General features: G+C 52.0%; 8 protein-coding genes across 9 annotated transcripts; 4 read left to right on the forward strand and 4 right to left on the reverse strand.

The window, feature by feature from the left end:
• Positions 1 to 484: 484 nt before the first annotated feature.
• NCU10046 (ubiquitin conjugating enzyme Ubc8) lies at positions 485 to 1,743 on the forward strand. Its single transcript, XM_952860.2, has 5 exons — positions 485 to 585; positions 647 to 684; positions 787 to 901; positions 1,061 to 1,242; positions 1,308 to 1,743. Exons 1-5 carry the CDS (start codon positions 572 to 574, stop codon positions 1,445 to 1,447), a joined length of 489 nt encoding a protein of 162 aa, XP_957953.2. The 5' UTR covers positions 485 to 571; the 3' UTR covers positions 1,448 to 1,743.
• Positions 1,744 to 2,078: 335 nt separating this feature from the next.
• On the reverse strand, positions 2,079 to 4,132 carry NCU10045. 2 transcript variants are annotated; one of them, XM_011396720.1, is made up of 3 exons: positions 3,638 to 4,132; positions 2,677 to 3,345; positions 2,079 to 2,605 (listed from the first exon to the last, which is right to left on the reverse strand). In XM_011396720.1, exons 2-3 carry the CDS (start codon positions 3,308 to 3,310, stop codon positions 2,238 to 2,240), a joined length of 1,002 nt encoding a protein of 333 aa, XP_011395022.1. In that variant the 5' UTR covers positions 3,311 to 3,345; positions 3,638 to 4,132; the 3' UTR covers positions 2,079 to 2,237. The 2 variants fall into 2 exon arrangements, with proteins under 2 accessions (XP_011395022.1, XP_011395023.1); XM_011396721.1 differs by lacking the exon at positions 3,638 to 4,132 and having other exon boundaries at positions 2,677 to 3,374.
• Positions 4,133 to 5,409: 1,277 nt separating this feature from the next.
• Positions 5,410 to 8,673, reverse strand: gh61-9 (glycosylhydrolase family 61-9). Its single transcript, XM_953490.2, has one exon. The coding sequence runs from the start codon at positions 6,673 to 6,675 to the stop codon at positions 5,650 to 5,652; it is 1,026 nt and encodes a 341-aa protein (XP_958583.1). The 5' UTR covers positions 6,676 to 8,673; the 3' UTR covers positions 5,410 to 5,649.
• A 429-nt stretch (positions 8,674 to 9,102) lies between these two features.
• On the forward strand, positions 9,103 to 12,480 carry NCU05968 (hypothetical protein). The gene is made up of 3 exons (XM_953489.2): positions 9,103 to 11,160; positions 11,330 to 11,572; positions 11,656 to 12,480. The coding sequence occupies exons 1-2, from the start codon at positions 9,627 to 9,629 to the stop codon at positions 11,428 to 11,430; spliced, it is 1,635 nt and encodes a 544-aa protein (XP_958582.2). The 5' UTR covers positions 9,103 to 9,626; the 3' UTR covers positions 11,431 to 11,572; positions 11,656 to 12,480.
• A 271-nt stretch (positions 12,481 to 12,751) lies between these two features.
• NCU05967 (hypothetical protein) lies at positions 12,752 to 14,807 on the reverse strand. The gene is made up of 2 exons (XM_953488.2): positions 13,151 to 14,807; positions 12,752 to 13,078 (listed from the first exon to the last, which is right to left on the reverse strand). Exons 1-2 carry the CDS (start codon positions 14,623 to 14,625, stop codon positions 12,907 to 12,909), a joined length of 1,647 nt encoding a protein of 548 aa, XP_958581.1. The 5' UTR covers positions 14,626 to 14,807; the 3' UTR covers positions 12,752 to 12,906.
• A 431-nt stretch (positions 14,808 to 15,238) lies between these two features.
• NCU05966 (DNA repair protein) lies at positions 15,239 to 17,334 on the forward strand (the record flags this gene model as incomplete). The annotated part of the gene is made up of 6 exons (XM_953487.2): positions 15,239 to 15,284; positions 15,353 to 15,458; positions 15,511 to 16,048; positions 16,103 to 16,476; positions 16,528 to 16,877; positions 16,937 to 17,334. The coding sequence occupies 6 exons, from the start codon at positions 15,239 to 15,241 to the stop codon at positions 17,332 to 17,334; spliced, it is 1,812 nt and encodes a 603-aa protein (XP_958580.2).
• A 564-nt stretch (positions 17,335 to 17,898) lies between these two features.
• On the forward strand, positions 17,899 to 19,828 carry NCU05965 (arabinosidase; the record flags this gene model as incomplete). Its single annotated transcript, XM_953486.2, has 4 exons — positions 17,899 to 18,249; positions 18,335 to 18,523; positions 18,696 to 19,740; positions 19,803 to 19,828. 3 exons carry the CDS (start codon positions 17,899 to 17,901, stop codon positions 19,221 to 19,223), a joined length of 1,068 nt encoding a protein of 355 aa, XP_958579.1. The 3' UTR covers positions 19,224 to 19,740; positions 19,803 to 19,828.
• On the reverse strand, positions 19,632 to 22,397 carry NCU05964 (developmental regulator VosA). The gene is made up of 3 exons (XM_953485.2): positions 21,841 to 22,397; positions 20,438 to 21,745; positions 19,632 to 20,373 (listed from the first exon to the last, which is right to left on the reverse strand). The coding sequence occupies exons 1-2, from the start codon at positions 21,944 to 21,946 to the stop codon at positions 20,508 to 20,510; spliced, it is 1,344 nt and encodes a 447-aa protein (XP_958578.2). The 5' UTR covers positions 21,947 to 22,397; the 3' UTR covers positions 19,632 to 20,373; positions 20,438 to 20,507.
• Positions 22,398 to 25,276: the final 2,879 nt, after the last annotated feature.

Here is a 25,276-nt window from a genome sequence, read left to right on the forward strand (position 1 = left end):
AGCAACGCCCAAGCTTCGCTTCCAACCCACTTCGGCCGCAGCTGGGAGACCAGACGAGAGCGACATTGCATCTCGCCACCACCCGCCGACCACGCATCCAACTGCCTACTCCCGCATTCTGCAGTCTTGACACTTGTCATCCGTTCACAACATCGAATTATACGATAACGCGACTGCTTGCGACTTCGCTTCAGATTGCCTGCGACAACTCGAAGCTAGTTACCACTTCATTCTTATCAAAAAAGGCCGAACCGAGCGCGAGTTTCTGATAGACAACATGAGTTCCCCACGCCGCCGTATCGAGACAGATGTGAGTTGCGATAGTGTTCACCTTCAGTTACGAGTCAGGGACACACGTGCTAATATGTACATTGATAACAGGTCATGAAGATGTACGAATCCCGTCCTTACAAAGCTCCAACAACCCTTTCCCAAGAGCGCACTGTTAACACGACTGATACGACAGGCTCATGAGCGACTATGAGGTTACTTTGGTGAACGATAATAGTATGGATACACCCTTTCCAACTCCCTGTAGGAAACATTCAACTTCCGGTTTCGGAGCGCTAACATGGAGAATGCAGTGTAAGATGCGACAACTAAATAATCCGAGCTGGGTTGCTGGGCTTACCTAACAATACAACAGGCAGGAATTCTATGTGAGGTTCAAAGGGCCTGCCGAAAGTTTGTCTACCCAATATCTTCCATTCCCTGTCTCACCTGTGCTCAAGTCGCCATATGTATCTCGAGGATCTTACAGTCACTAACACCAAGCCCTCCCTACAGCACCCTTTGAAGGCGGCATCTGGAAAGTCCGCGTCGAGCTACCCGATCAGTATCCATACAAGTCCCCTAGCATTGGCTTCGTGAACCGAATCTTCCATCCCAACATTGATGAGCTGTAAGTGGGGACTGATACCAAACTGATTGCACCATCCGAGGAAACAATCACGACAATACGTTGGGTGGGCTCTGGTTCGCCGGGGAGAAACAAGCAACAAATAATGGGCCACTCGCCGCAAAAGAGCAATTGGGGCTAACCAAATACGCCGCATACCAGATCCGGATCGGTTTGTCTAGACGTCATCAACCAAACATGGTCGCCAATGTTCGATATGATCAACATCTTTGAAGTATTCCTGCCTCAGCTTCTACGTTACCCGAACCCTACCGATCCTCTCAACGGTGAGGCTGCTGCGATGTTGCTCAGAGAACCCAAGACCTACGAGAACAAGGTGAAGGGTATGTCAACACATGAAAACTGCTTTGGAGTACAGAAAGGGGGGAAGCTGAAATTATTTTTGCAGAATATGTCCAGAAGTACGCGAGTAAGGACGCCGCAGACGAGGCGGACGCAGAAAGTGAAGACGACGGCGAACTATCATCCGTGGCTAGTTTTGACGAGGAAGACGACGAAGAGGCCGCCGGTAAGATGGACGACGTCTAGGTTGGTAGTCCCCCCACGAATTTGAGGGCTCTTCGAATCCTGAAGGCTCTTCAAATTTTGAAGGCATTTTAGGCCGTCTTTTCGTCACTTCGCATTTGTCAGCGGCAGGAGTTGTTTTCTCCGGGGTGTTCAAGGGCCTCTGTTTCGAACCGGCGTTGAATAAGGTATCTATGGGTTGGGACGTTTTTGGTTTGCTTAGGTCACTCGCTTTGTTTTCTCCCCTCTGCTTCTAGGACTGTTTATACACATTATCATCTCAGTGCAAATCGTTATACCATTCCGTTAGAATGCTTTGGCTTTTAGTGCGTTGCCTTTATGTGGAAAAACAACCAGCTCTTGTCAGTCTAGTGATGCTTTCCTGCTTTTCCTGCTTGAGGAGGCTCAAGGAGACTCAAGTCTAAACCATCACTGAGGCACAGTTGAATCGCAACAAAGTTTAAATATCAATCCCCAGCTAGGTGTGAAAAGTCGTCACAACAAGATCTATTACAGGGTGATCTGAGGCCCGCGCTCAATTTTTTTTTTTTTTTTTTCCAAAGTTTTTTTTTTTTCCAAAGTTTTTTTTTTTTTTTTTTTTTTTTTTTTTTTTTTTTTTTTTTTTTTTTTTTTTTCACAGTCATTTTGGCATCAGCTGGGGACAAAACCTTTATTTATGTTATTTTAAATCCTGATCCGTCGTTGCGGTCCGGTTTGACAATTGTCTATTCGAATTCAAATCCTTCCATTAACCCACCTCCCATTTACTGCCTTCCTTTCCTCCCCTTCCCTACCCATCGAGATCCCTCCTAACTTACATATAGCTAGCATCATAGTAGCCCTGACGAGAGTAACGACTCCCCAGCACCGACTCAATCTTGACGGGGGAACCCAACAGCTTACCAAACCACGCCCTGACTCCGCTCGCACCCGCACCGGTATTAGCGTACTCGCCAAACTCAACGTTGCTGGTCCTCGCATCGCCGTTCTGCCAGATCGACCAACCAGCAGGGTTGATCACGTTGGTCATGCTGGTCTTCTGGAAGGTGACGCGAGCGAATTGGCGCCAAGGACGACCGAGGTAGTAGGCTCCCGAAGGCACATTGTTACCGGCAGCGGCGGCGATGGAGCAGCTGTTGAAGACGTAGTTGGCTGGGTTGCTGGATGAATCACGACCCAAGGCTGAATAACAGTCAGTTACTGAACCAAATTGAAAGTGGAAGACCAGTGAAAGGGGGGGAATGAAAACATACCGGTGATATACCCAAGATTAGCAGCCATGACCTTGATATCGCACTTCTCAAACCACGCCGGTGCGCGCTGTCCAAAGATGAAGTCCGTGGCTCCCTGAATCAACGTCCGGGCATACAGCTGCGCTCCGTCCTCCGCCAGCAGCGTATCCTGGAATCCCTTCAACTGGCATCCGTACACGCCCACGCCGTTGGCGGCCACGCTCAGCGCCACGGCTTGGCTGCCCTGGCCGTGGGCATTCTCAATGTTGAGGTTATACAAGCGAGTGTTGCTGCTCTTGACGCGCACAGTAGCCGTCTGGTCGTTGCTTAGGCCATCGGCCTGGGACTTGTTGGCGATGATGGTGACGGTGTTGGAAGCATAGCCTTGGCTGTTGGCAGTGTATCCGTAGATGGAGAGCTGGGCGGAGCGAGCCGGGATCAGGACCTGTTCCCAGTAGGTGCCGGGGTAAATGAAGATGCACTGAGACCCGGAAGCCGTGGTGGAGAGGGCGTTGACGGCGGATTGGATGTTCGAGTACGGTTGGCCGGCGCCGACGCGGAGACAGGCGGTGGAAGGAGGGGAGATGCGGGTGGCGGCGAGGGCGGAGGAGGAGAGGGAGAGGAGGGAGAGAAGCGGGAGGAGAAGGGACTTCATGGTTGGCGATGGGATGTGAGGGCGATGAGCTCACTCTGTTGGGTTGGTCAGAGTTGGAGTCAAAGGTAAGGTGGTAGTGGAGGAGGAGGAGGAAGAAAGGATGGTTGACTGGGTGATGACGCTGATATATACATATCTCGGAGCTTGGATCTGTCCGTCTGTCTGTCTGTCTGTCTGTCTGTTTACATGGTTCGGCCTAGAAGCGAAAGAGGGAAATCTTCTTCGTTCCCTTCCCCGGTGGATCATTCAACTTTTACTCGATCCGTCCGACCCGTTCCATGGTACGACCGCTTCTCCTTGATCCTAAAAGGGAAATATGGTACTCACTTGAAGCTATCCATCCATCCATCCATCCATTCACCCTTTTTTTAGCATAACGTACCGAGCGTGCGTACGTATGTACACTTTCACGGTGGTTCCGGATTGGTGGACCTGCTTTTTACATCCTCAACCCAACCCATCTCGCATGCAATGCGAGGAGTAACATCGTTCGGTCCCAAGACTTTCATAAAGAAAAAAATCCCGGGGTGCATCATCTTCCAGGCGGCGAATCGATCTATGTAGTGTAGTGTAGTGTAGTGTAGCTTTTCGATCACAAACCCATCAAACTGGGAAATTGATCTGCCCCTTTTATTTTTCTTGTGTCGCTCTCGTTAGGTACGCGGAAGGTAAGTGACTTGAAGAAGAAGCAGAAGAAGAAGAAGAAGTGACTTCGCAAGAGATGCCTCACTCAGCAAACATGAACCTCGCCCAGTCGCCTCTTTTTTTACCCGATGTTGGCTTGTTGTCTTGGAAGCGGGGAACTGGGATGAATCCCATTTGCGGATAATTATTATTGTACATACATACATAGCATGTAATAGTTGTGGTGGTGCCGAGGAGCGGACGGGAGTCGGGAGTCACTCGGGACACTTGGATCATTAGATTGATTGATTGATTGAATGTACCGAACTGCGGATGGGAGGGGAGGGGAGGGGAGGGGGGGGGGGAGGCGAAGGGGGGGGAATTAAGTCCGTCGCTACGGAAGGAAGAACGAATCTGGAAAGAAGTTCGTGATGATTAGTTTGTTCTTGAAACAGTCTTGGCGTTTATGGTATGTAGTTACGTGTGTGTAATTTCCCAATTTCTTTTCCCTCCATTGACTTGGCTCCTTTGCGATATTCGCGTGTTTCGAGTTCTCTCCGCTAGGTGAGTGAAATGTTTCTTGGCGAGCCGGGGTGGGGAGGGGGGAGGAAACAGGCAGGGGAGTTGATTGGCCTACCACTACAAATGCAAGGTATACTAAAGAGCAATACTTTCATGACTTTTTGAGCTTCACGCACGACAAAAGACCACTTCTACAAAACACCTTTTAGACGCTACCCACGATGGATGTTTACCAGTCGGTAGTTGTTAGAGCCTACTTGACCAACGCAAAGGACTGAAAGTTGCCTGCACATGTTTCCGAGTACCAAGCCAAGAATATTTGCAGGGCTGAATTATATACGACCTTGGATGAATGTTAAAAGATGCTGAGAATGATCACATCGCTATACGACCGGTTGGGTGATGGGACGGAATATTCCTTTTTCATTCGTATTGGTGGTTGATGTGTGTGGTTACTTGACTTGATTATATGTTAGAGGTAGTTACCTTTATCGCTAAAAGAACTAACCGACTTGAACCAGATTTTTCAACATAGGAATGAACAGATATATTGCCAAAAAGACATCGAATCTGACCTTGGTTTGGTAGTTTGAGCAGCATTTAATCATGCAAACTCTTGAACTTGGGCCTTGAGATGGATTATGTGTGCCGTGAAAGACAGCGTTTTGAGGGTTGAGGCTTGAACTTTGAACCAGACTCAGTGGGATTTGTTGAGCAGGTAAACAACAGGCGAGAAATTTGCAACAGAAAGACCTATCATTACGATATCTCGGGTCTTTTCAAATTCAATTTATCCACTTTGCACCTTCGATTATTCCTCTCAAATCATACAACTTCATTCCGAATTTCCGAAAGGAACCAGATGAGGTGTTCAAATCAACTGGCAATGGAACAAGAGAATGCAATCACCTCGAATATCATCAACATCATCACTCTCACAAAAAGGAACCAAATTCAGGCTTCAACAGAGCATCGATTTTTTTACCCCCTCCACCAAGCGGCAGAGGAAGTTTAAAACTAAGTCTAACAAACAAATATAGTAGAATCGAAAATAACTTCCTAAAAGTTCTCCTTTTCTCGTATGCATCGCCGGGGGCGTCCATAGCAGCTTCAACTCCTCATAGCTGTCTTTTTTCCATTCAAACATGTCTCCATATTTCCATCCCTTTCAAAAAGACATTATATGCAATCGCTTAGTCGAGGAAAGCGACGTCACGGGCGTGGCGGCGGGCGAGGGCAGCAGCGCGACGAGCGGCACGGCGCTTCTGGCAGCCGCTCTTAGCAGGCTTGGTAGGCTGGGGAGCAGCAGCGGTGGTGGCAGGCTTGGTGGGGGCAGCAGCGGCGGGAGCAGTGGTAACAGCAGGAGCAGCGGCGGGGGCAGTGGTGGCAGCGGGAGCGGCAGTGGCAGCGGGAGCATCACCAAGACCGGTGATGGCAGTAGCGGTAGCGGTAACAGCGGAGTGGGACTGAGCGACGCTGACGGCACCCTTGATGAGGGCAGGGCCGGGGATGGAGTAGCTGCTCAGGGACTGGTAGATGTTGACGCTGATACCGGCGTCATCGGGCTTGTAGAGGGCAGTACCCTTAACACCCGCGGGCTTCTCGGTACCGGAGCCGGTGACCTGGATGTTGAAGCACTGGGGGTAGTTCTGGGCGCCGTTAGGCTGGCCGGCGGAGTGGAGGGCGATGATCTCGTGGCGGAGAACGTAGAAGCCGGGGGCGATGGTGGGAGGGATCTCGACGAGCCAGCTGTTGTTGTTGGCAATGAGCTGGTCGGAACCCCACTTCTGGCCGTCGACGAGGCCGACCTCGTCGATCTTGAAGAACTCGAGAGAGGTCTTGTCGACGGTCTCGCAGCCGGAGGCGCCGCAGTTGGCGAGGTAGTCGATGACGGGACCCTTGTGGGACTCGGGCCAGGTCTCCCACTGGATGGAGATCTTGTCACCGGCCTTGACGACGGCATGGCCCTTGGCGTTGGTGGCATCCTTGTGGCAGATGATGTCGGGCGAGGAGAAAGCATCAGGGCCAACGAAGCCGTTATCCTGGTTGTTGGCCTTCCAGCCAACGACAGCAGGGGGGTTGGCCATGTAGTTGAGGCTGCTGTCAAAGCCGCGGTAGTATTCACCGTTGATGACAATGTTGCTAACGTGACCGTGGGCCGCAACGGAGGCCGCACCGGCGAGAACAGCAAGAAGAGACTTGGAAGTGAAGGAAGGCATCTTGATTGATTTGGTGGTTAGTTGTTGGTGTTGATTGACCGACTGGCGGGCGGATTGAAGGAGTGTTGTGATGTCAAAGATTGTGGTTAAAAGAATGAGAGGCTTCAGTCGATGAAGCTTTGGTAAAGAAGGTAGAAGTTGGAAAAAGAAGGTGAGTTAGATGCCGAATGCTCAAGTTGAAGCTGATGATTTTCCAAAACTCTGCAACACGGCGACGACCATATCCTTATATATTCGAAAGTGCTTGTTCAGAATCCAAGCCTTAACCCTTGCCCGTCGGTGCCCCCGACCAGCCCACCTAGCCGAAGCATCGAGCTATACCATTTCATGATGGGTATGTTGGACGAAGCATCGGTCAACCAACACTTCGTTTCAGCGAAATGAGGTGGTCTGGACAAGGCGGGGTCTGATAACGGAACAAATTCCCAAAGTTGATTCCAATGTGACGATGTAAGCGGGTAGCCACTCCCCGCGGGTAGACCGGCCATGGATAGGGAAACCAAACAGATCGACGGGCGGTGGAAGGTAATGTGGTATGCTGGCGGACCTCCAACCTCGGATACAAGTCACGGAGTGTCAGTTCCGTAGCAATGGAGACCATGATTGCGGCTCCTCGAACCAAATGAGCGATACGAGGGCCATAACGGGACGAACGCACGGCGTCAAGAGAAGTGTTCCTCCAAGACCTCTCCCAAAGTGAACAGGGAAGCTTGCCGTGGCGCCGCGATGCCCGAGAACTGCCCTGCCCGACGCCCGTGGGATCAAGCATCGAGCCAAGTTTCGGCCTCGCAAGCTATCCAAGCTAACCCACAAGCCAAGCGCTGTGTTCTCGAAGCTCTCGTCACCATCACAGGCATCAGCACAAGCAGCACTGAGGTCTGTGTGGAGACTCAGGGGCACATCAGGGGGTGATTTGAGGTGTAAACAAGGGTAGGCGAAGGGGTTCGTGTGGAGTCCTGCAGGGGCATCTTGAGCCTCCAACGTTCCAGCCAACGCTTGCTAGCGCCCGCCAGCGGCCATGTTACCGATCCCGGGCCCCGCCCCCTCCTCGGCCCCTTGGAGACTGAGCCAGTCAAGAGGCTTCGATATGCCAGGTTTGTCGGAGTCGCGGCAGGATGAACCGAAGTATGGCGCCTTGAAAGGTGGTTGTTTCTTTTTTTTGCTGTTTTTCTTTCACGTGTGAGAAAGAGAGAAGCCAAATCGAAGGATGATGAAAGGGGTCAGGCCAGGATATGCCACTGGAGTCAAGGCTTGAGAATCCTGAACAGACACCACATATGGGCCACGGTAGCGCCGGCCGCCTCTTGCGAGAGTCTTTGCATGAATGTCATCTTCACCCGAATGGCACGGTCGGCATGGGCGCTTCTAGCGTAAAGGTAGTGTAAAGGGGTAGATACAACCTTAGCTTTGGATTAGAGACTGACCGACAGCAATATGATGATGATGGAGTGAGTGTTGGATAAGTAGCCCGAGTTGCACAACGTCTTTCTCGACCAGTGTTGCCAAGACAAAGAGAGCCTCAGATGCTCGCTACCAGACTTGAGACTGCGCATTGTCATCAATGCCATGGCGGGAAGATGTTTAGGTTGGGAGATCATAATGCCAACTGTTATGTGCATCACGACTGGTGGTGGTATATCATGTCCAACCCAGAAGCATATAACTCTCTGTCTCTTTCTTGCCGGTAGTTCTTTTCCTACATTTCTTGGCATAAGACATGGCCAACGACTTTGACCCCTCGAGGTTGTCGATGTCTTTGTTGGCTTTCTGTAGGGAAGCGTCTCTCTCGCCGATGGTTTGTCCCAAATCGACCTTCTCCTGTGTGATTTTAGCAGACTGTGCAGAAAGACGCTTGATTTCTTTCTCGAGTTAGCTGGTCAGTCAGTCTCTTGGAAACACGCGTCTTTGGCGGATGAATCTTTACACTAGAGGCGGGACAAGGTGATAGCTCAAGAAGACGAGGGATTTGGGAAAAAGAGCGGTCGATGGAGAGACGAATGGCATGTATCTCAGGGGTTGAGGTAAATGATGGATTGAGGTGGAATAGTCTGGCCATCCATCAGCAAGATGGAATGGAATTGAGGGATGTTTGTTGATGAGGACGGGTCAGTCAAAGTCGAGAGAGTCTGTTGTTCTTATTAGAGTGTAGGTCCTTGGGAGGTACCTAGTGTAGGTGTACCATAGCGCGCTGTCCGATAAGGAGGAGCGATAAGGCCTCGAGCGACAGACAGCACAGACGTGGATGGGACTGACGGGCAGGCAGGCACCGTGAGTCCGTGACAAATAGCGGGGGTGGGGCGCACCTTCAATGGCCCGATGACAAGGCCCCATTGTTAGTGCATACCTCTAGGCTGCTCCACTCCAAACATCAAAAGTTCAACTTTCACACATTTTCACGGGCAACCTAATTGGCAAAGTCCAGTCTGGTCGAATCGAGAAACGGTGCAGTAGGTGTTTGGCTGCTTTCAATAAGCACCCCAAGCAGCGCTCATACCTTCCGTGAGAGCCAGCACATTACTCTTCAGCTGCTCGTCCTCTGTTCCCGTTGGTCCCGTCTCATGTCCTGGCCAGTGAGAGAAATACACTACTGAATAAGCAAAGCATCTCGGCTTTCGACAACCTGGAGGTGGGCACAATATCGACGTCACGGTTTCCCTGTCGCGCGCCCTGCCGAGCGTGTCAGCTTGGCCGCCTTAAAGGACCTGCGGACACAAAAAACCGCGAACCAAAAGCAAAGAAAAAAAAAAAAAAACCACATTTGTTGCGAGCATCAAGTCAAATCTCATCGGTTACCTAACTTGCCTCAAAACTGGTCCAAATAAAAGCACCAAGGCAGCAAGACAGCAATATCAACCAACAAATACCCAGTATTTCTACGTCATTCGTACGTTGAGGAATTGCTGACGCGTCGCCAGTGCTCCTACTAAGTACTGGCCCATCACTCATCACCAATGTCAAGTCCCGTTCCACCAAACATGAACAAGCTGCCCATCGCGGCCCTCGACGCCAAGACTCGCGAGCTCAAGCAGCGACTCCAAGCTATCATGCAAGAACGCTCTTCTTTGCCGCCCGCCACCAGCGAGCATCTTGCGGCTGCTAGCAGACCCCTTAGCACTACTACGGTCGCGTCAACACCAAGGCCCCCGCAAGTTGAGGTACCGAAACCTCGCTTTGTTCCTCATACTGTACCCCAGGTTCCTACCGAGACGTCCATCTCGGCCGATGAGAGTGATATTGCTGCTCTGATTCGCTCCTTTTCCGATCACGTGGATCCCACAGCAGATATTATCCCTAGACCGGCTTCCTCGACCGCACAGCAGAATCAAAGCTCTGTCGAGGCCCAGCCGGTCCAGGCCACTCCTGCACCCGTGTCGAATCCCTCCTCTGTGCCGCCTCCTAAATCCGCAGAGGCTGTAATCACAGCGATCCCCACTTCGGACGAGGAGGGTGAGATTCCGAGCGACACTGAAGAGCCAGTTAAAGCAGGAATGGCTCACGAACGATCTCAGGGGCAACCGAAGCACCAAGTCGCTCAAGAACCTGACAAGGCCCCCCGATCCGGACCTAATAGTACCTTTAACAAGAAACAACTCCCTCATAAAGGCCCTGGTAAGCCCCAGACGGGCACCGGGAAGGCCCTACGTACAAATAACAGGCCCGAATCTCAGAATGCTCAAACCAAGAATCAACCTACCGCCACCTTATTGACTCCCGAAAAGGCCCTGGAGCGAGCCTTGGAGCTCAACCCGGACCTGCGGGAATGGCTGGCGCTAACTAATTACCATGACGCCGAAACACGTACCAAAAAGATTGAACGATATCGTAAGCTGAAAGCTCTGGCGGCCGAGAAAGAACGAATTGAGGCTGAGCATGCTGCTCAGAGGGCCAGGCTAGAGGCCGAGCAGCGCAAGCTACTGGAAGAAGAGGGGCTGGACTTTGGTCTCATTGCTACGCCGGTAGTCGAGACTGCCCCGGCAATCATTAACAAGGTATCCGAGGTTCCCGAGGTTGTAGCGCCCAAAAGGGAACGCGAGCCGTCCGTGGACATGACCGATGCTCCTCCGGAGAAGAAGCATCGGCCGGAGGAGAACGGACCCCGGCCGATGGACATTGACAACCAGTATGATGACCGTCACCGTGAACGTGGTCGGCCCGAGTATCCTATCAAGCGTGCCCCCTCATGGTCTCCGCGTCGTTATCGCGCACCGTCACCTCGTCGCGACCACCGCCCAAGCCGTCCCACCTCGCGTGACCGCGAATATCAACACTCTCGGTTTTCTCCTCGGCCTCGGTCCCGCGACCGTTCCGAATACAACAACAAGTACGACGGACGCCTTCTTCATAAACATGACGACCGGACCTATCGTGATGATGTCAACGGCTTCTTTGACGAACACGGTGGAGATAAAGCGCCTCGCGCCCAGTCGCCCCGGCGACCTAGGGATTTGGAGCATGTTGAGCACTTTGATACGGGCAAAAAGGGCGGTTAGTTTTCCTTGCAGTTGTTTCTTCACCATTACATGCACAGCAAGAATCGGTTTCCAGAGTTCAAACACCCTCGCAAAGAGACACAGCCCCGCAGATCACTTTCCTTATGGTCTGGCGACCGCGCGAATCCCTTGGCTGACCACTATGTTAATCTCCCGTGATGCAGATACCCGATTTTTCGTTTTAAAGTCGTTTAACAATGAGAATTTGGACAAGGCCATGGACGACGTAAGTTTTGCGACCCCTCTGTCTTCAATCTCGCATTAGTGTTTCCGTGGTTTACGCATTCCTGCAGGCAATCTGGGTCACCCAAACGTCCAATGAAGAAAAGTTCACCAAGGCCTACGAGACGTGCAAAAATGTCATCTTCTTCTTTTCTGTGAACAAGAGCAAGGCTTTTCAGGGTTATGTAAGTTCTGTGCGAGTCATGGTGTTTGCTGTTTCTTCCTCCCTCTTATAAACCGTGGAGCATCATCTAACATGTATCTTTAGGCACTGATGACCAGTTTACCTTCGGCCGACATCAACAAAGCATCTTGGATGAAGAATATCCACTGGCCGACTTCCCCTCCCTTCCGTCTCAGATGGCTTAGCAAAGTTGCCGTTCCCTTCTCTCGCATTGGATACCTCAAAAACCCGCTCAATGAGAATCTCTCGGTCCTGATTGCCAAAGATGGTCAGGAAGTCGAGGAGGATTGCGGTCGCGCATTGCTGAGAGAGATGGAATCCTATGCCGAGTGGGAATCAAACAAAACAGCATTTCCCTCGGGAGGTCGTCAACAGCCAGAACACGCACGCCGGGAAAGCGATTCAGCGTCGGGCTTTAACCCCGCCTCGTGGTGGAAAAACAAAAAGAAGCCGCACAACAACAACAACAACAGTAACTGGACCAACCAGCGCACCAACAAGCGTGGAGAGGAATACCACGATAGGTTTCCGGCGCGTTAGCTTCCTCCAGTTTTAATGACCGTTCAAGCAAAAGGTACGAAGCGGTCTGATTACAGTCATCGATCGAGCCTCAAACAATGGAGACCTAAATAACTAAAATTTATCAAATTCAAACTTGTCTGGAAAACAAGAAGAAGAGCGCCTGTGGCGGCGGGGCGTGGCAGAGGAAGAGGCGGTTTGGTGAGTAGTGATCATCGCAATAGTAAGAGTGATGGTGATTTACGGGTATTGAAGGATTCAAGAGGGTTACCAACAAGAATCTGATTTGGTATCAAGGGCGTGATCGCGAAGGGGAAGTAGCAGTGTACAATCTATGTATGTACCATGTACATTAAGAGAGTAGTTCGATTATAAAAGGTGAAGTGAGAAGTCGGAGATGGGGCGTGCATGAGTAGGTTGAGTGACAGTTGTCCACAATACGTGATACGATGCCGCGGAAGCCAGGTTCATGATTCACGACAGCCAGCAACTGCTTGACTCGACATACGAAAAGACTTACACAAGTCGACATTTAGAAGAAAGTGAGCAGCGGTACGTTTGTCTTTTTCTACGTTGCCTTGACAAGCCCCTCCCAAGAGCCAGTGCATGGCGTGACGCCGGGGGGGGGGGGGGGAAGTCGGATTCTTTTTGAAAACAAGACCGGGGTAATGGCAATGGAGAAATTGACGAGTTCGTGAGAAATATAAACATAAAGATTGTCGACTCTATGCGTATTATCCGTCATCTATGCATATCCTATTACATCCAAGAGAACTGATCATCCAGTCATACACTATGATTTGAAAAGAGTCGACTTCACTTCTTCCGCTGTCGTCGCTTAACCTCAATTTTCACATCCAACGCCGGGATAATGGTATGCGCCACCCACGTCGGCCGCGGTCGCTCGGCAATAGGCTTGATATCGTAGTTTTGCAGGATGTGGGCCAGCATCATCTTGACTTCGTGGGCTACGAAGAAACGGCCGGGACTGTTAAGAGTAGGTCAAGTCAGCGATGGACGTACTTGCACATCGATCGATATGAAGAAGAAAAATACTAACCAAGCATGCCTCCCATGACTAAAAGGCAAAAATTCACTACTGGTCGTCACCACCCCCAACCTCTTGATCCTCAAGGCCTCTTCTGTTTCCTTCCCCTTCTCCACCTCCTCCTGCGAGCGAGCCTCGTACTCCTCCCTTACCCTCGAGAACCTCAGCGCGTCGTACGTCTTTGGATCCTCGTAAATGTCTGCGTCATGCTGCACGCTCATGTTCGCCATCAGGATCGCTCCGTAGGGGGCATGCCACCCTTCAAACGGGTTGGTGATTCCCTCCTTGGCTACGACTTTACGGTGAGTGAGACCGGTGCTGAAGGTCGACAGACGCATGCTTTCGCGGATGGCCGAGTCGGTGCGGTATAGCTGGGCAAGGCCGTTTTTGGTCCAGATGCCATTGGGTTCGGACTGCAAAACGGCGGTGGTTTCCTCGCGCAAGATAGACAAGTAGTCCTTGGAAGGGTCGGAGGCCAGCAGATCGAGAAACAAAGCGTGCAGAGTGATGACGGTGGTATGGATGGCTGCGAACTCGATGGGCAGGAGACGCATGGCGATCATGTAGGGCGTCTGCTCGTGCGGCAGGTTGTCGGCTTTGGCTTGGCGGATGAGCCAGGTGATGAGGGATTCTTCGGGTGGTGTTTGCGATTCGCCGGATTCGAAGCGCTCGTAGTCGCGGAGACGCTGCTCGATGACGGGCTTGAGCAGGCGGTAGCCTTGGTGGAAGTGGTACCAGTTGGGCAGGGTGACGAGACGGCCGACGAGCGGGTGCAGGACCGTCGGGAAGAGCGTCAGGATGAGACAGTTGCGGAAGACGTCGTCGGCGAATCCGACTTGGCTCGAGAGGAAGGCTTGGTTGCGGCAGAGAGGCAGGCCGACGGCTAGGCGGTTCATGACGCGCGGGACAATGGCGAGAAGGGCCTCCCAGAGGTTGAGGGTAGTCCAGTTCTCGGTGTCGGTGCCAAAGGCAATGTCGATGGACTCGGCGACTTCTTGTTGGATGTCGGGGAGCAGAGTGACGAGGTTGCGGGCCAGGTGCTTGTGCATGACCTTGGTAGGGAAGTGGTCGTCGACATTGAAGAAGTTGTAGGTGCCGAAGAGGACGTCTTTGTGGGATTCCTGGGTGCTGGCGACCGTCTCGGGCTGTTCGAGCATCCACGCTATCTGTTCTTGAGGAACGACAATCTCGTCCGGCTGGCTGGGCGAAGAGGGAGTGACGAAAGAGCGGCCGTGTTTGCCATACTTGTTGTAGCCTTCTTCGACCCAGTTGTGGTAGTTGCCAAGGTTCATCCAGTTGCGAACAGTCGCGCCGATTCCTCCAGTGAAGCCAACTCGGGGTAGCGATTTGGGATATGTTGGCTTTCTCGTCGAGTCGATGGCGAAACTCGCGATGGTAAAAAGAATAACAAGCGCCGTGACGCGGCCCAGAGTCAAGCTGGCCAGCAGCGACTCGAGCAGGTGGGAGCTCAGACTGGTGATTGCCATTGTGTCTGTCTATCGTCCTTGCGGCATTCCGGTTGACATTTGGAAGGATATGTTATGACTGTGGGAGACGGGTTTTGTTGTCGTCGGCGCCATCATGTTTGCTTATTCCTGGCCCGGGGATACTCTACTCCTCGATGAAACACGGCAGAAACAGGAAGTCGACGAGGATCCAAGGTCGACGCGGATTCGTGTTGCTCGATTTGTGTCAAAAAGCGGACAAGGCACGTCACTTGGGGCTCTGGGCCTGGGCGTTGCGGGGCACTTCAGGGGCATGGTCGTCTGTAAGCAGTTACAAACCCCAACGCGGCCCGCTCCTTTAGTGGGGGGGATGCCCGGCTTTTACATGTGTACAGTAGGCAATCGAACCGGTGGGGTCTTAGGTGGTCTTCCTTTGTTTTCTTCAGCCCTATGATGAGCCTCGCGCCTCATCCCTTCTTTTCCTTTCTCGGCCTCCCAAGGTCCGTGGGGACTGACTCGATAGCCTTGCTCATGGGGATTGGCGCCTTCCGTCTGATCACAACAATGTATCGCCATTCTAGTAATATGGTGACAGGGCCAAATGCCTCGACGTGACACCACAATTGACAAAGACAATGCAACCTAGTACTTGGACATGTCTACCTTCAACGGCTTGTTGGCCGAGTTTCCCGACATCAGAGGTAAGCGCATGGCCTCCAACTCATCCCTCTTGTTTGGATTCCATGGCTAACCACTGCCATTGATCCAGTCGACTTCTTCCGCAACCACGCAAACCGCAGGCCTCCGTTGGCTTGTTTCTTGAGCCATGTCCATACCGATCACCTTGCTGGTCTCGACACCTTGCGATCACCATTGTCAGTGGAAAGTCTGCCCTCCTGACGACTGGCGATATCTAACAGTTCATAGCGTTTATTGCTCTGCCGCCACCAGGGAGATACTGCTCCGCCTAGAGACCGTAGCTCGTCGCATCAACTATGCCCAAGGCATCCTGGAGGCTCGACAACTGTCCTACAAGCACCTCCGGAACCTGTTGAAACCACTCCCCCTTGACACCCCGGTCGAACTCGAACTTGAGCCAGGGAACCATATTCAAGTCACCCTGCTGGACGCCAATCATTGCCCTGGCGCTGTCATGTTTCTGTTCGAGGGACAAGGGAAGGCTGCCCTCTATACCGGGGATATTCGAAGCGAGCCATGGCATGTCAACGCCATTGCAAGGTCACCCTCCATGGTTCAGTATGCATACGGGCTGAAGACACTCGATACCATCTACCTCGATACATCTTTTGTTGAGGATATCGAGTTTCCCACCAAAGCTCGGGGCATCAGTGAGCTGCTAGACAAGGTCTCCAAGTATCCTCCCAAGACTATCTTCCACTTTCAGGCCTGGACATATGGGTACGAAGATGTGTGGATTGCCCTGTCTAAAGCACTGCAGTCAAGAGTAAGCTATGAGCCACGCCTTTACCATGCCGTGTTTGTCAACTGACCTTGATAGGTCCACGTTGACGAATACAAGATGGGCATTTACCAGTCCCTTCTTGCCAAGGATCCAGGCAACAGACGTGGCTTCGGTGCCTTGCATCATCTGTCTCCCGAGGCTCCGGCACTTGTGGGGTTTATGCGCGGTAACTCGTATCACCCGGGCTGTCTCACATTGGATGAAAATGTGCGTCTCCACAGCTGTGAGAAGGGCAACTACTGCAAGACAGTTCGAGAAAACCCGATAGTCCAGATACATCCCGTCCTTACCCACCTTCACAACGGCGAAGACCTTCCAGAACTTGGTATTGGTGGAGGAGGCGATGATCTTGAGCACGACGAGGAGCAAGAACACTTGTCCGAGGTACAAGTTCAGATGGTTACAAAGTTGTAAGACTTGCCTCCAGTATCATGAAATCATCCCCATACTAACTCTGACAGTATCCGCTGGCTTGAAAAGTCGGCTGAGAAAGTCGAACTTCTACCTCTCGAGTCTTTTGCAAGCGGTTCGAAAATTGAGATAGGCTTGGAACTGCTCACATCCGGCGCAGATAACAAAAGTGCACTCATCAATTTCCTGCGAGACCTGATCATGAAGTCCAAGTCCCAGATAGCTTTGGAGAGGTCCATGCTGGCTGCTCACAACGCAGCTGAAGGAAGTTTGCCTAGCCTCATCACCTTTCCCTATTCGCGCCACTCGTCGTATGCCGAGCTTTGTCATCTGGTCGGCACTTTCAAACCAAAAGACGTATGGCCCAACACTGTGAATCCGCGCGAGTGGCTCGAACAAGGTTTGACAATCCCTATCCCCAATGGTCATCACCATTTACTGATGCTCGGCTTCTGTCAGGTATTACCATTGAACACTTGTTCGGAGAGCACTGTTCCGGTAATTCATTTCGACACGACAAACTGATGGAAGAGATGTTTGGAATGAGAGAACAACCTATCCGTATCAGTGACGACAGCCAGTCCACCACTAGTCATCCGGCAAGCTCATGCCATACCCCTTCGTCGCCAACCCCACAGGTCGTTGACAACTGGGATGGCACAACCATTGCTCCTAATCTGAACTTGGAGAGCAGCTTCTCCCAGATTTCGGTCCAGTCTGAGGCTTTCTTTGACATGCGCACTCATGCCTTCCACCTGATGCTTGACAACGCTATCAATAACGCCGGCCACGATATCGGTCTTATATCCACCAGAGACCACCACACAAACAAGGAGGTCGAACTAGGCGAAACATGATTGGAGCGCTTATTCTCAAACCTTTAACAACACTCGCCCTTGCATGTCTCGGCTCCGGGACCCCCTTTTCTAGCGTTGTAGTAGCCACGAACACCCTTTGGTACTTGGCCGCCCAGCATGGAGAATTTTGTTTCCAGCAATCGAATCTGAAAGATTCACACCAGAAAATTTGGAGATCGACCTTGGACTGCAACGTCCTCCGATCAATCCAGGGCATGGCGAGCATGATTTAGCCATTTACAAACTGTATCGGCCCTTCTCGTTTGCCTAAATGTCACCTAACCCCCGGGCCTCGCTACCCTAATGCTTGATACTTCAGGGTCCCATGTGGAGTTCGTGGAGCCACACTTTACAAGTAGTGGACGTCAATATCGAGAGGCGGCTTTCACGGGGGAGGGGAGTGGCATAAAACAGATGGTTCTATGGGAAAGGTAGAAAAGCTTCTTGGGATATAAATGTCTTTCAAGTCCCAGGTGTTTCCGGTGCCGCATCTAGACCTCCTGAGCCGCTTCGATATCCCTTCTTCCCGACCTGATCCTACGAGCGCGTCCTGCGCGTCAAAATATGAGGCTCTCCAGTCTCACTCTCCTCGTCTCTACCTGGGTGTGGGCCTGCTGCGCCCTCGTCATCGACACCGCATCTTTGGGTCTTGACAATAACCAGATAGCCCAGCGCGCGGGCCCATCGCTCGCCGGATACTTGGGGGTCTTCTTCCTCGGCGCCGATCCATACGTCTACTTCTATCTCAGCAACGGCAACAATCCCATCTCGTTCAAGGCTCTAAACAAGGGCTCGCCAATCTTCAAGCCGACCAAGGGGACAGGAGGTGTTCGGGATCCGACTATCGTTCCGGGTGGAGGGAGCGAGGCAGGAAAAAAGTGGTATATCATTGGGACGGATTTGAATATTGGAAAGGTGCGTTAGACAGCAAAAGCAGGAGGAGGGAGGTTATGGTCAGGACTAGGTTTATTAACGGTGCTACTACGATGAATGAAAACAGACAACATGGGACGCAGCACAACGAACAGGCTCCAAGGGGATATTTGTCTGGGAAAGCACCGATCTCATCAACTGGGTCAATGAGAGACTAGTGATCGTAGAAGACAATACGGCCGGCATGGTATGGGCACCTGAAGCGATTTGGGATCCGGCAAAGGGTCAATATCTTGTCCATTGGGCTTCCAAATTTGTATGTGTCCCCCCCTTCCTTCCTTCCTTCCTTCCTCCCTTTATATTCCACTTCTTTCCCCCCTCTTCCCCTCTTTTCTATCCTTTTTTTCCTCCCTCTTCCCCCCTCTCTCCTATTATTCCCTTCCCACATCCTCATCTCGATCCCGATCCCTATTCTAACCAAAAGCCAGTACCCCCCCTCCGACCCCTCCCACACCGGCACCCCCTCCTCCACCAAGATCCGCTACGCCTACACCTCCGACTTCCGCACCTTTTCCACTCCCCAGACGTACATCGACCGATCCCCAACCAACATCATCGACCTGACCATTCTTCCTCTCAACAACTCCTCTTCCTCCTCCTCCTCCTCCTACCTCCGCTTCATGAAAGACGAATCCCTCAAGACCGTCTTCGTCGAAACATCCACCACCGGTCTTTTTGGGACTTGGACCCGCGTCGGTGGTGCCTCAGCCATCATCCAATCGGGGGTAGAAGGTCCCGCGGCGTACTGGGATAATACCACTCCCGGCAAGGTTCATTTGCTATTAGACTTTTATGGGAGTGATGGGTATCGACCGTATGAGAGTACGACTCCGGAAAGGAATACGGGTGGGTGGACGGCGAGTTCGAGGACGGGGTGGCCGACGGGGTTGAGGCATGGGAGTGTGTTGCCGGTGGACAGGACGGTTTGGGAGAGGTTGAATGCTAGGTGGGGGTAATGATAACGAAAGAAAAAAGGAAAGAAGAAAAGGGAGGGGGGTGGATTGGGGAATGAAGCTGGCACTGGAACGGAATAAGAATTGAACGTGCAGGGGAAAAGAGGGATGGATGTTCGGAGTCGTTGGTTGAGAGGGGACGAAAACATCATGCCAAGCATCGCAACCTGTGACGACCTGAATGGTCGCGTGCCTTCCACAACAACAAGGCAAAAAAAACACAGAGAAAAAAAAACTTCCCCCAGTCGGTCTCGAACGGGTCGCGTCTCGGGCAGAGGACAGATGCACCGAGCTGGCGCGACAGGTGTAATGGGTGGGCTGTCACTCCACGCCACTACGCCATGCACCACTAATTCCACGACCCGTTGCTATTCTGTTCGTCCGATCGCATCATCAAGTCTTGCTCAAACGGCCGTTGCATTGGATATATTTACAATTGTCGTCAAATATGTGTTTTCTCCCACTGTCCGCAAGATGCGCGTCTTCCATTCATCCTGTTTCCGCTACCATTTCGTGCTATGTATGTCCGACCGTACATTACTACTTTCCAGAACAGAACAAGATCAACTAAACAAAAATCAGATATCCTCCCACCAAGCTCTTCCAAGTAACTTTTTCCAAGATCAGTTTATTTGCACATTCGCGTTCTTTTTTGCTTTTCAGACACGAGTTCCACCTGATAACCATGACAGAGGAAAACAAAACTAGAGAGAGTGAGTTCAAAGGAAATGGGGTATCGTTCCCACCGCCAGTTATCAGAGATCATCACTGAAAACAACCAGACCGTTCCAGATGAACAACAGAGGGTACCGCCGCCAGCCGCCATAGGGTGACAACCACCATTGACGCCGTTTTTTTCTATTTTCCAGAACCAACAAACGAGCAAAGACGTAACGTAACGAAAAGGAGGCAACATGAAAAAGGACGAAAGGGGAAAGGGTGAAATGAAAATGAAGCATAAAAAAGGGTAGAGAGCAAGGAAAAGCAATGTGAAGTGAAGGAGAAGAGCAAAATGGAAGAGCAAAGCAGAGCAATTACTAAATCTTTTTCTCGGCAACATCCTGTGCGCCAGCGGAATAGTGTCCTTGTCCTTGTTCGGGAAAATAAAAGGGAACATGGGGCGAAACGACGTAGATCAAGAAGGGAGGATCATCTGCCTCACCAACGAGTTAGTTTCAACTTCAAAATCAAAAGGTAGTTCTTTGCGAGCTACTCACCAACCGAGTCGATTACAAGGCAATCACACCCACGCGTGATCATGATCCAAAAGCATTGCTCTGGAGTTGTTCACATTGCCGACCCAAAGTAAGGCCCCGCAGCCGTCACCCCATAATAATCATGATGTCGTCCATGGCCATACCCGTGCGTGGCATCCATCGTTGCATACCCCTGCGTATGGGGTGGGAGCGTCACGCTGCCGCCGACCACGCGGTGATGATGATCGTAGGGGTCCCGTCCGTAAGGGTCTCTCCCATATGAATGATCCAGCAGATCATCCACTCCGGTACCATGCAACAACCTAGGCCTCTTGCCAGCCCTGTTGTAATCGTAGTAACGATCATCGGCGGTGGTGCCGGTGGTTAGACTGAGGGCTGTGCCGGGGTAGGAGTACTGATGCGCGGCGGCGACGCCGGTGAAAGAGTAGTTACCGCCGCCGCCGAGGGTGGTGGCTGTGGAGGCGCCAAAACCGCCTACGCCTGTGACAGTGGGGGAGTTGAGCATGGTGGTGTTGGAGGGGGAGTCGAGGAGGCTTGAAGACGTTTGCGAGGCTAAAGAGCCGCGGTGGTGTTGGCTGCGGTCCAAGTGGCCAATGCCGGGGATGAGGTCGTGCGGGTGATGGCTGGCTAGGGTGGTGTTGATGCGGTTGATGGGGCTGGTGCTCGTTGAGGAGAGCTCATCGTGACTTCCGCCGCTACCGTGGGATTGGGAGTGGTGGGAGATAGTGATGGGCGAGTATTGTTGTCCGCCTAGACCCATCGTCGAGCCGGTCCGCAGACGTCCTACGACATCACCGCTGCCCGCCCCGACTCCTAGTGCGTTAGCACCCCTCTTGCGCGTGCTGACACTGCGGCTGTCCTTGCGTAGTCGGATGCGCACGCCCTGATCACTGAAGGACCTTGTCAAGAAGGTGCTTTCGGCCATTCCGGGGAAGTACCGATGAGGAAACACAACGAACTTGTCGGAGGTGGTCCTGGCTAAGGCGATGCACTCCCTGGTTAGAGGCTTGAGCTCAAAGAGGTTGAATTCGAGGCGATAGGTGCCTTCACGGCGTACTGAAACATCCTGGAAGATAAAAAACAGGCCTTGGGCATTGTTGGTGTCCTTGAGGACGTAGGGAGACGAGCAAAGGGAGCCGATCAGGTCGTTGTCCTTGGGTTCGGGCTGCTGGTGGTTGGCATCGTCGTGCTCGGTACTATCTGGAGCGACAAGCTTGCAAACGAGGATCAGATAAGGGTTGTGTATTTGATGGCGCATAGGGTGAATATCGAGCTGGACGATGGGAGGGGGGTCGATGGGCTTTCTGTCTGCTTTGATTTTGGTGTCTTGTTAGTCTGGTTCCGCCATGATGCATCTCGTCCTCTCCAATGTAGACGGCGAGGTGTGCTCTGTCTGGTCTCACCTTTTTCTTTGCCAATAGCTACGCGCGCATTCTTGGGCTGTTGACGGATCTTGAGTTCGTAGACGGGTGACATGCCGTCCATGGACGGCGGCGATGCTGTTGCCATCACAAGGAGGTATGAAAGGTCGCCGATGTACTTTTCGGTAGAGCTGATGAGGTGGGGCGAGGAGAAAACCTGGTCGAAAGAATCCACCTCCTGTCAACAGATCGCACCTTCCCAACAACAAATATTCTGATCTGACCAAGACGAAAGACGACTTCGGGTCACGGAAGCCGCGACTGAACTTGGCTGGGTTTGAGGTTTCTTGTCGTCACTGAGAGAAGCTGCCGCATCCAAAGATCCCGCTTTTCAACTGAGTGGCGGGCGATATGGGTGAGGGGGGACTGAAATCTATCTGTCACTTGAGTCCTGGCAGGTACCGGTTGAATATGAAGGAAGAGAAATAATAACTTGATGAGGACAGTAAGAGTAGATACTAAGCAAAAGGATCCTTCGGTGGCCATCTGTAGACAAGAAGATGGGGAGCTATGGTATTATGTAGGCAGCGTTGCAAAGTGAGCGGATACCCATATATGATTGACAACGAGGATGTCGTCTGAATAACGGATGACTAGGTACCGGGGTGTTTCCAAAGCCTGTCAGAGCCAGTGCCTTACATCGGTCTAGTCCTTGAACGAAGAGGAGGGCCAGGAGGGTATGTGCAGTAGAGGGCCCTCTTCTCCAGTCCAGTCCACCTGGCCATTGACCACATCCGCTCACGCATCCCTACAGACATGACGGGGCGGCTGTGCCAAGCACAAGGCAGGCCGGGGTCGGCCGGGATACCATGGACCGGGGTCTGTCAACGTTTCTCTCCCCTCTGTTTCGTCAGTCAGTTCAATCCTCAATAATAAGATCCTGATACTATACATGTAGCGGCCTCGTATAATAATAGCGGCGTGGTACTGCAACTGGTGATTTGACAGGAATCGCTTAGGCCCCGTTTGTATCTGTCTTCCTGAATCTCCGGTTCCTTCCTTTCCTGGGGAAACAGGAGAGATTGAGAGGATCCGTTCACAGACTTAAACCACTCACCTTATAATCCATATGCAGAATTTGCCCTGTTTTAGGTCCCCCCCCCCCCCCCCCCCCCCCCCCCCTTTTAGAATGAGAAGTCGTCATAGGGCATGGGCTGCTGACAAAAAAGACAAACCGGCAGAGGGAAGCATAGAGAAGGACCTGGTTCCAGTCCGTATCTTTCCAAGGCTTCAGAGGCTACCTACGTACGGGGTCGTCAAATGAAGAAGAGGTCCTGCCCCTGGACATGCTTTTTCACGTCTGGCAAAGAAACTACGGCAATGTAGCTACATATGGTGGGTGGTAGGAAGCCATGCATGGACGACATGGGTCGTCAGTGGTGGGATGGATGGGAAAAGAAAGCTCCCCACTTTGGAGGGAACGGTATGCTTGAGGAGCAACACCTGTTCAGGAACGATGCTCGACGATACTCTGTCTTCTTCTGCCAGTCGTTTCGCATGTACCGGTGTCCATTTTTGATTCGAACAAGTGAAGTGGTTCAGTCGCGAAAAGGGTGCGAGGCGTGTACCTGGTACTTCGATGAGTGCCACGGCTAGGTCATTCTGGATAAATGTAAATGTAACTACCCCGTACCAGCAGCTGTTGGTCACCCACCTTAACAGGTTCACTTAAGGAGTTTGTACGTAAACGGATACCTACCAAGTGAACGCTGAATATGCAAAGGTGAACAAAGACGATGACCCCTTCACCAAAAAAGGTTCCTTAGTCACGGAGTCTCAATTTCCTGGATGTTGGAGCGGCACCAAGTCGTCCGAGGAGCTGATTCATTTGTTCAACTTTCAAGCTGAGAGAAAGAGGCATCATCTGCTCTGTCAGTGTACATGATACAAAGCATTGCTGCCCTGGCCTATCTTGGACTTCGTTGGCGTCCGTGCGGTGCCATCGCCATGCCATCTTTGCATGCATTAGAGGACATGTTCCCATCATGGCTCAACACGAGGTGAGGGTTTCCGACACTGCAAATTTCTTGTGCTCGGAAACGGTCTTTACCTGGACGGGAAATGACGCCCGGGGCGTTTGACATTTCCGTCATGAAGCTTTGTACTTGGTTTCCGCACCGCTCCCGGAGTCCCGAGTCCCGACTTCCGCCGCACAAACGACCAGATCCTTTGTATCTAAGGTAGAGGGAGAACGGTTTCTGGTGAGGCTCGTTCGAAATGCAAAATCTTGTGCAAGTTCATCGATGAGTGGTGGTACACCCGACAAGCGATATTCAGGTACACGCACATGGTGGCGTCGACGATGATGGCAGGTTACCACCACAGATAATGCAGGGGCGGCACTGAGAAATGCCATCCAAGGGTAGGTACCTCTACAGAGGGTAATTCTGCAAAGGACCTCACATCTACTATGGATGGCGGTTCATCCAGAGACGGGTTGCGCGTGCATTGCTGCAGTGTCATTGCCAGTCAATAGTTTTGATATTCGTTCTCACAGCTCAATCACTTCATGGGAACTGGCGAGTCCCGTGTCAGCGCATGTGAAGGGCAAGGTCGGTCGGCGAAATGATTGGCGTTTTCGAAGATTCTGAAGCACCTTCCAGGAGGTCAAAGCGAGAGAGCTTCGCCGGCGACGTTGAGACCCGAATGCAAGTACAGGGGGGATTGTGGCGTAGCGGCCTCCACGAGCGCTATATAGTATAGGCCTCAGAGTATATCACGAACTGGCCGGCCAAGAAGGTCGATTTTGATTCGGTAGGGCCGAGCCGGCCTTGACCAGAAGCTTGTTTCAGCTGTTCGTTGCCAAGCATTTTCTTCAACATCGCTCCATCGGTAGGACGGTAGGTATGCAAGCCTACAGACTGACAAACTGTTGGCTCATAAGGCCAATCGCCCAATCCGTCAAACCGGTTCGAATTACGGTCGTGCACTTCGCCCGCTCGCATTCCGATATCGTCAGGAGACGTCTGGATCCCGAGACATGGCGTTTGGCCTGTCTGAGAAGTAGAGGGCGGCAGTTGTACGTGGTGGTGTGATTCGAGTTGAGGCCATCCATCGCCTTTTAGTAGTAGACTCAGGTCGACCATGTTTTTGGTCTGTCGTCCTCATGGGTTAGGTGACGGAGGGAAGTGGTGACTCGTCAAGACAAAGATAAGCCTTTTCATCTCGTCCTTGTCAACCGCTGAGACTAGATGTAACGAAAACACTGGGATTTGTAACCAGGTTCGGTTCAACGATTTTGTTTTTGGGCAAAAGGGAAAATTGGGGGAATTAGCCGGCACTGAGGTCTGATCCAGTCCAGATTCAGGCCCCAGTCTCGATCTGGGTCCGAAGTGCCTGTTCAAAGAGAGACGGTCCAAGTCGAGCTGTCACTTCAACCTCAGAGTGCAAATCTTGGTTACGCATGTCGGCTGCTATC

The sequence above is a fragment of the Neurospora crassa genome, linkage group VI (genome assembly GCF_000182925.2).
Source record: "Neurospora crassa OR74A linkage group VI, whole genome shotgun sequence".
NCBI classification, from domain to species: Eukaryota; Fungi; Ascomycota; class Sordariomycetes; order Sordariales; family Sordariaceae; genus Neurospora; species Neurospora crassa.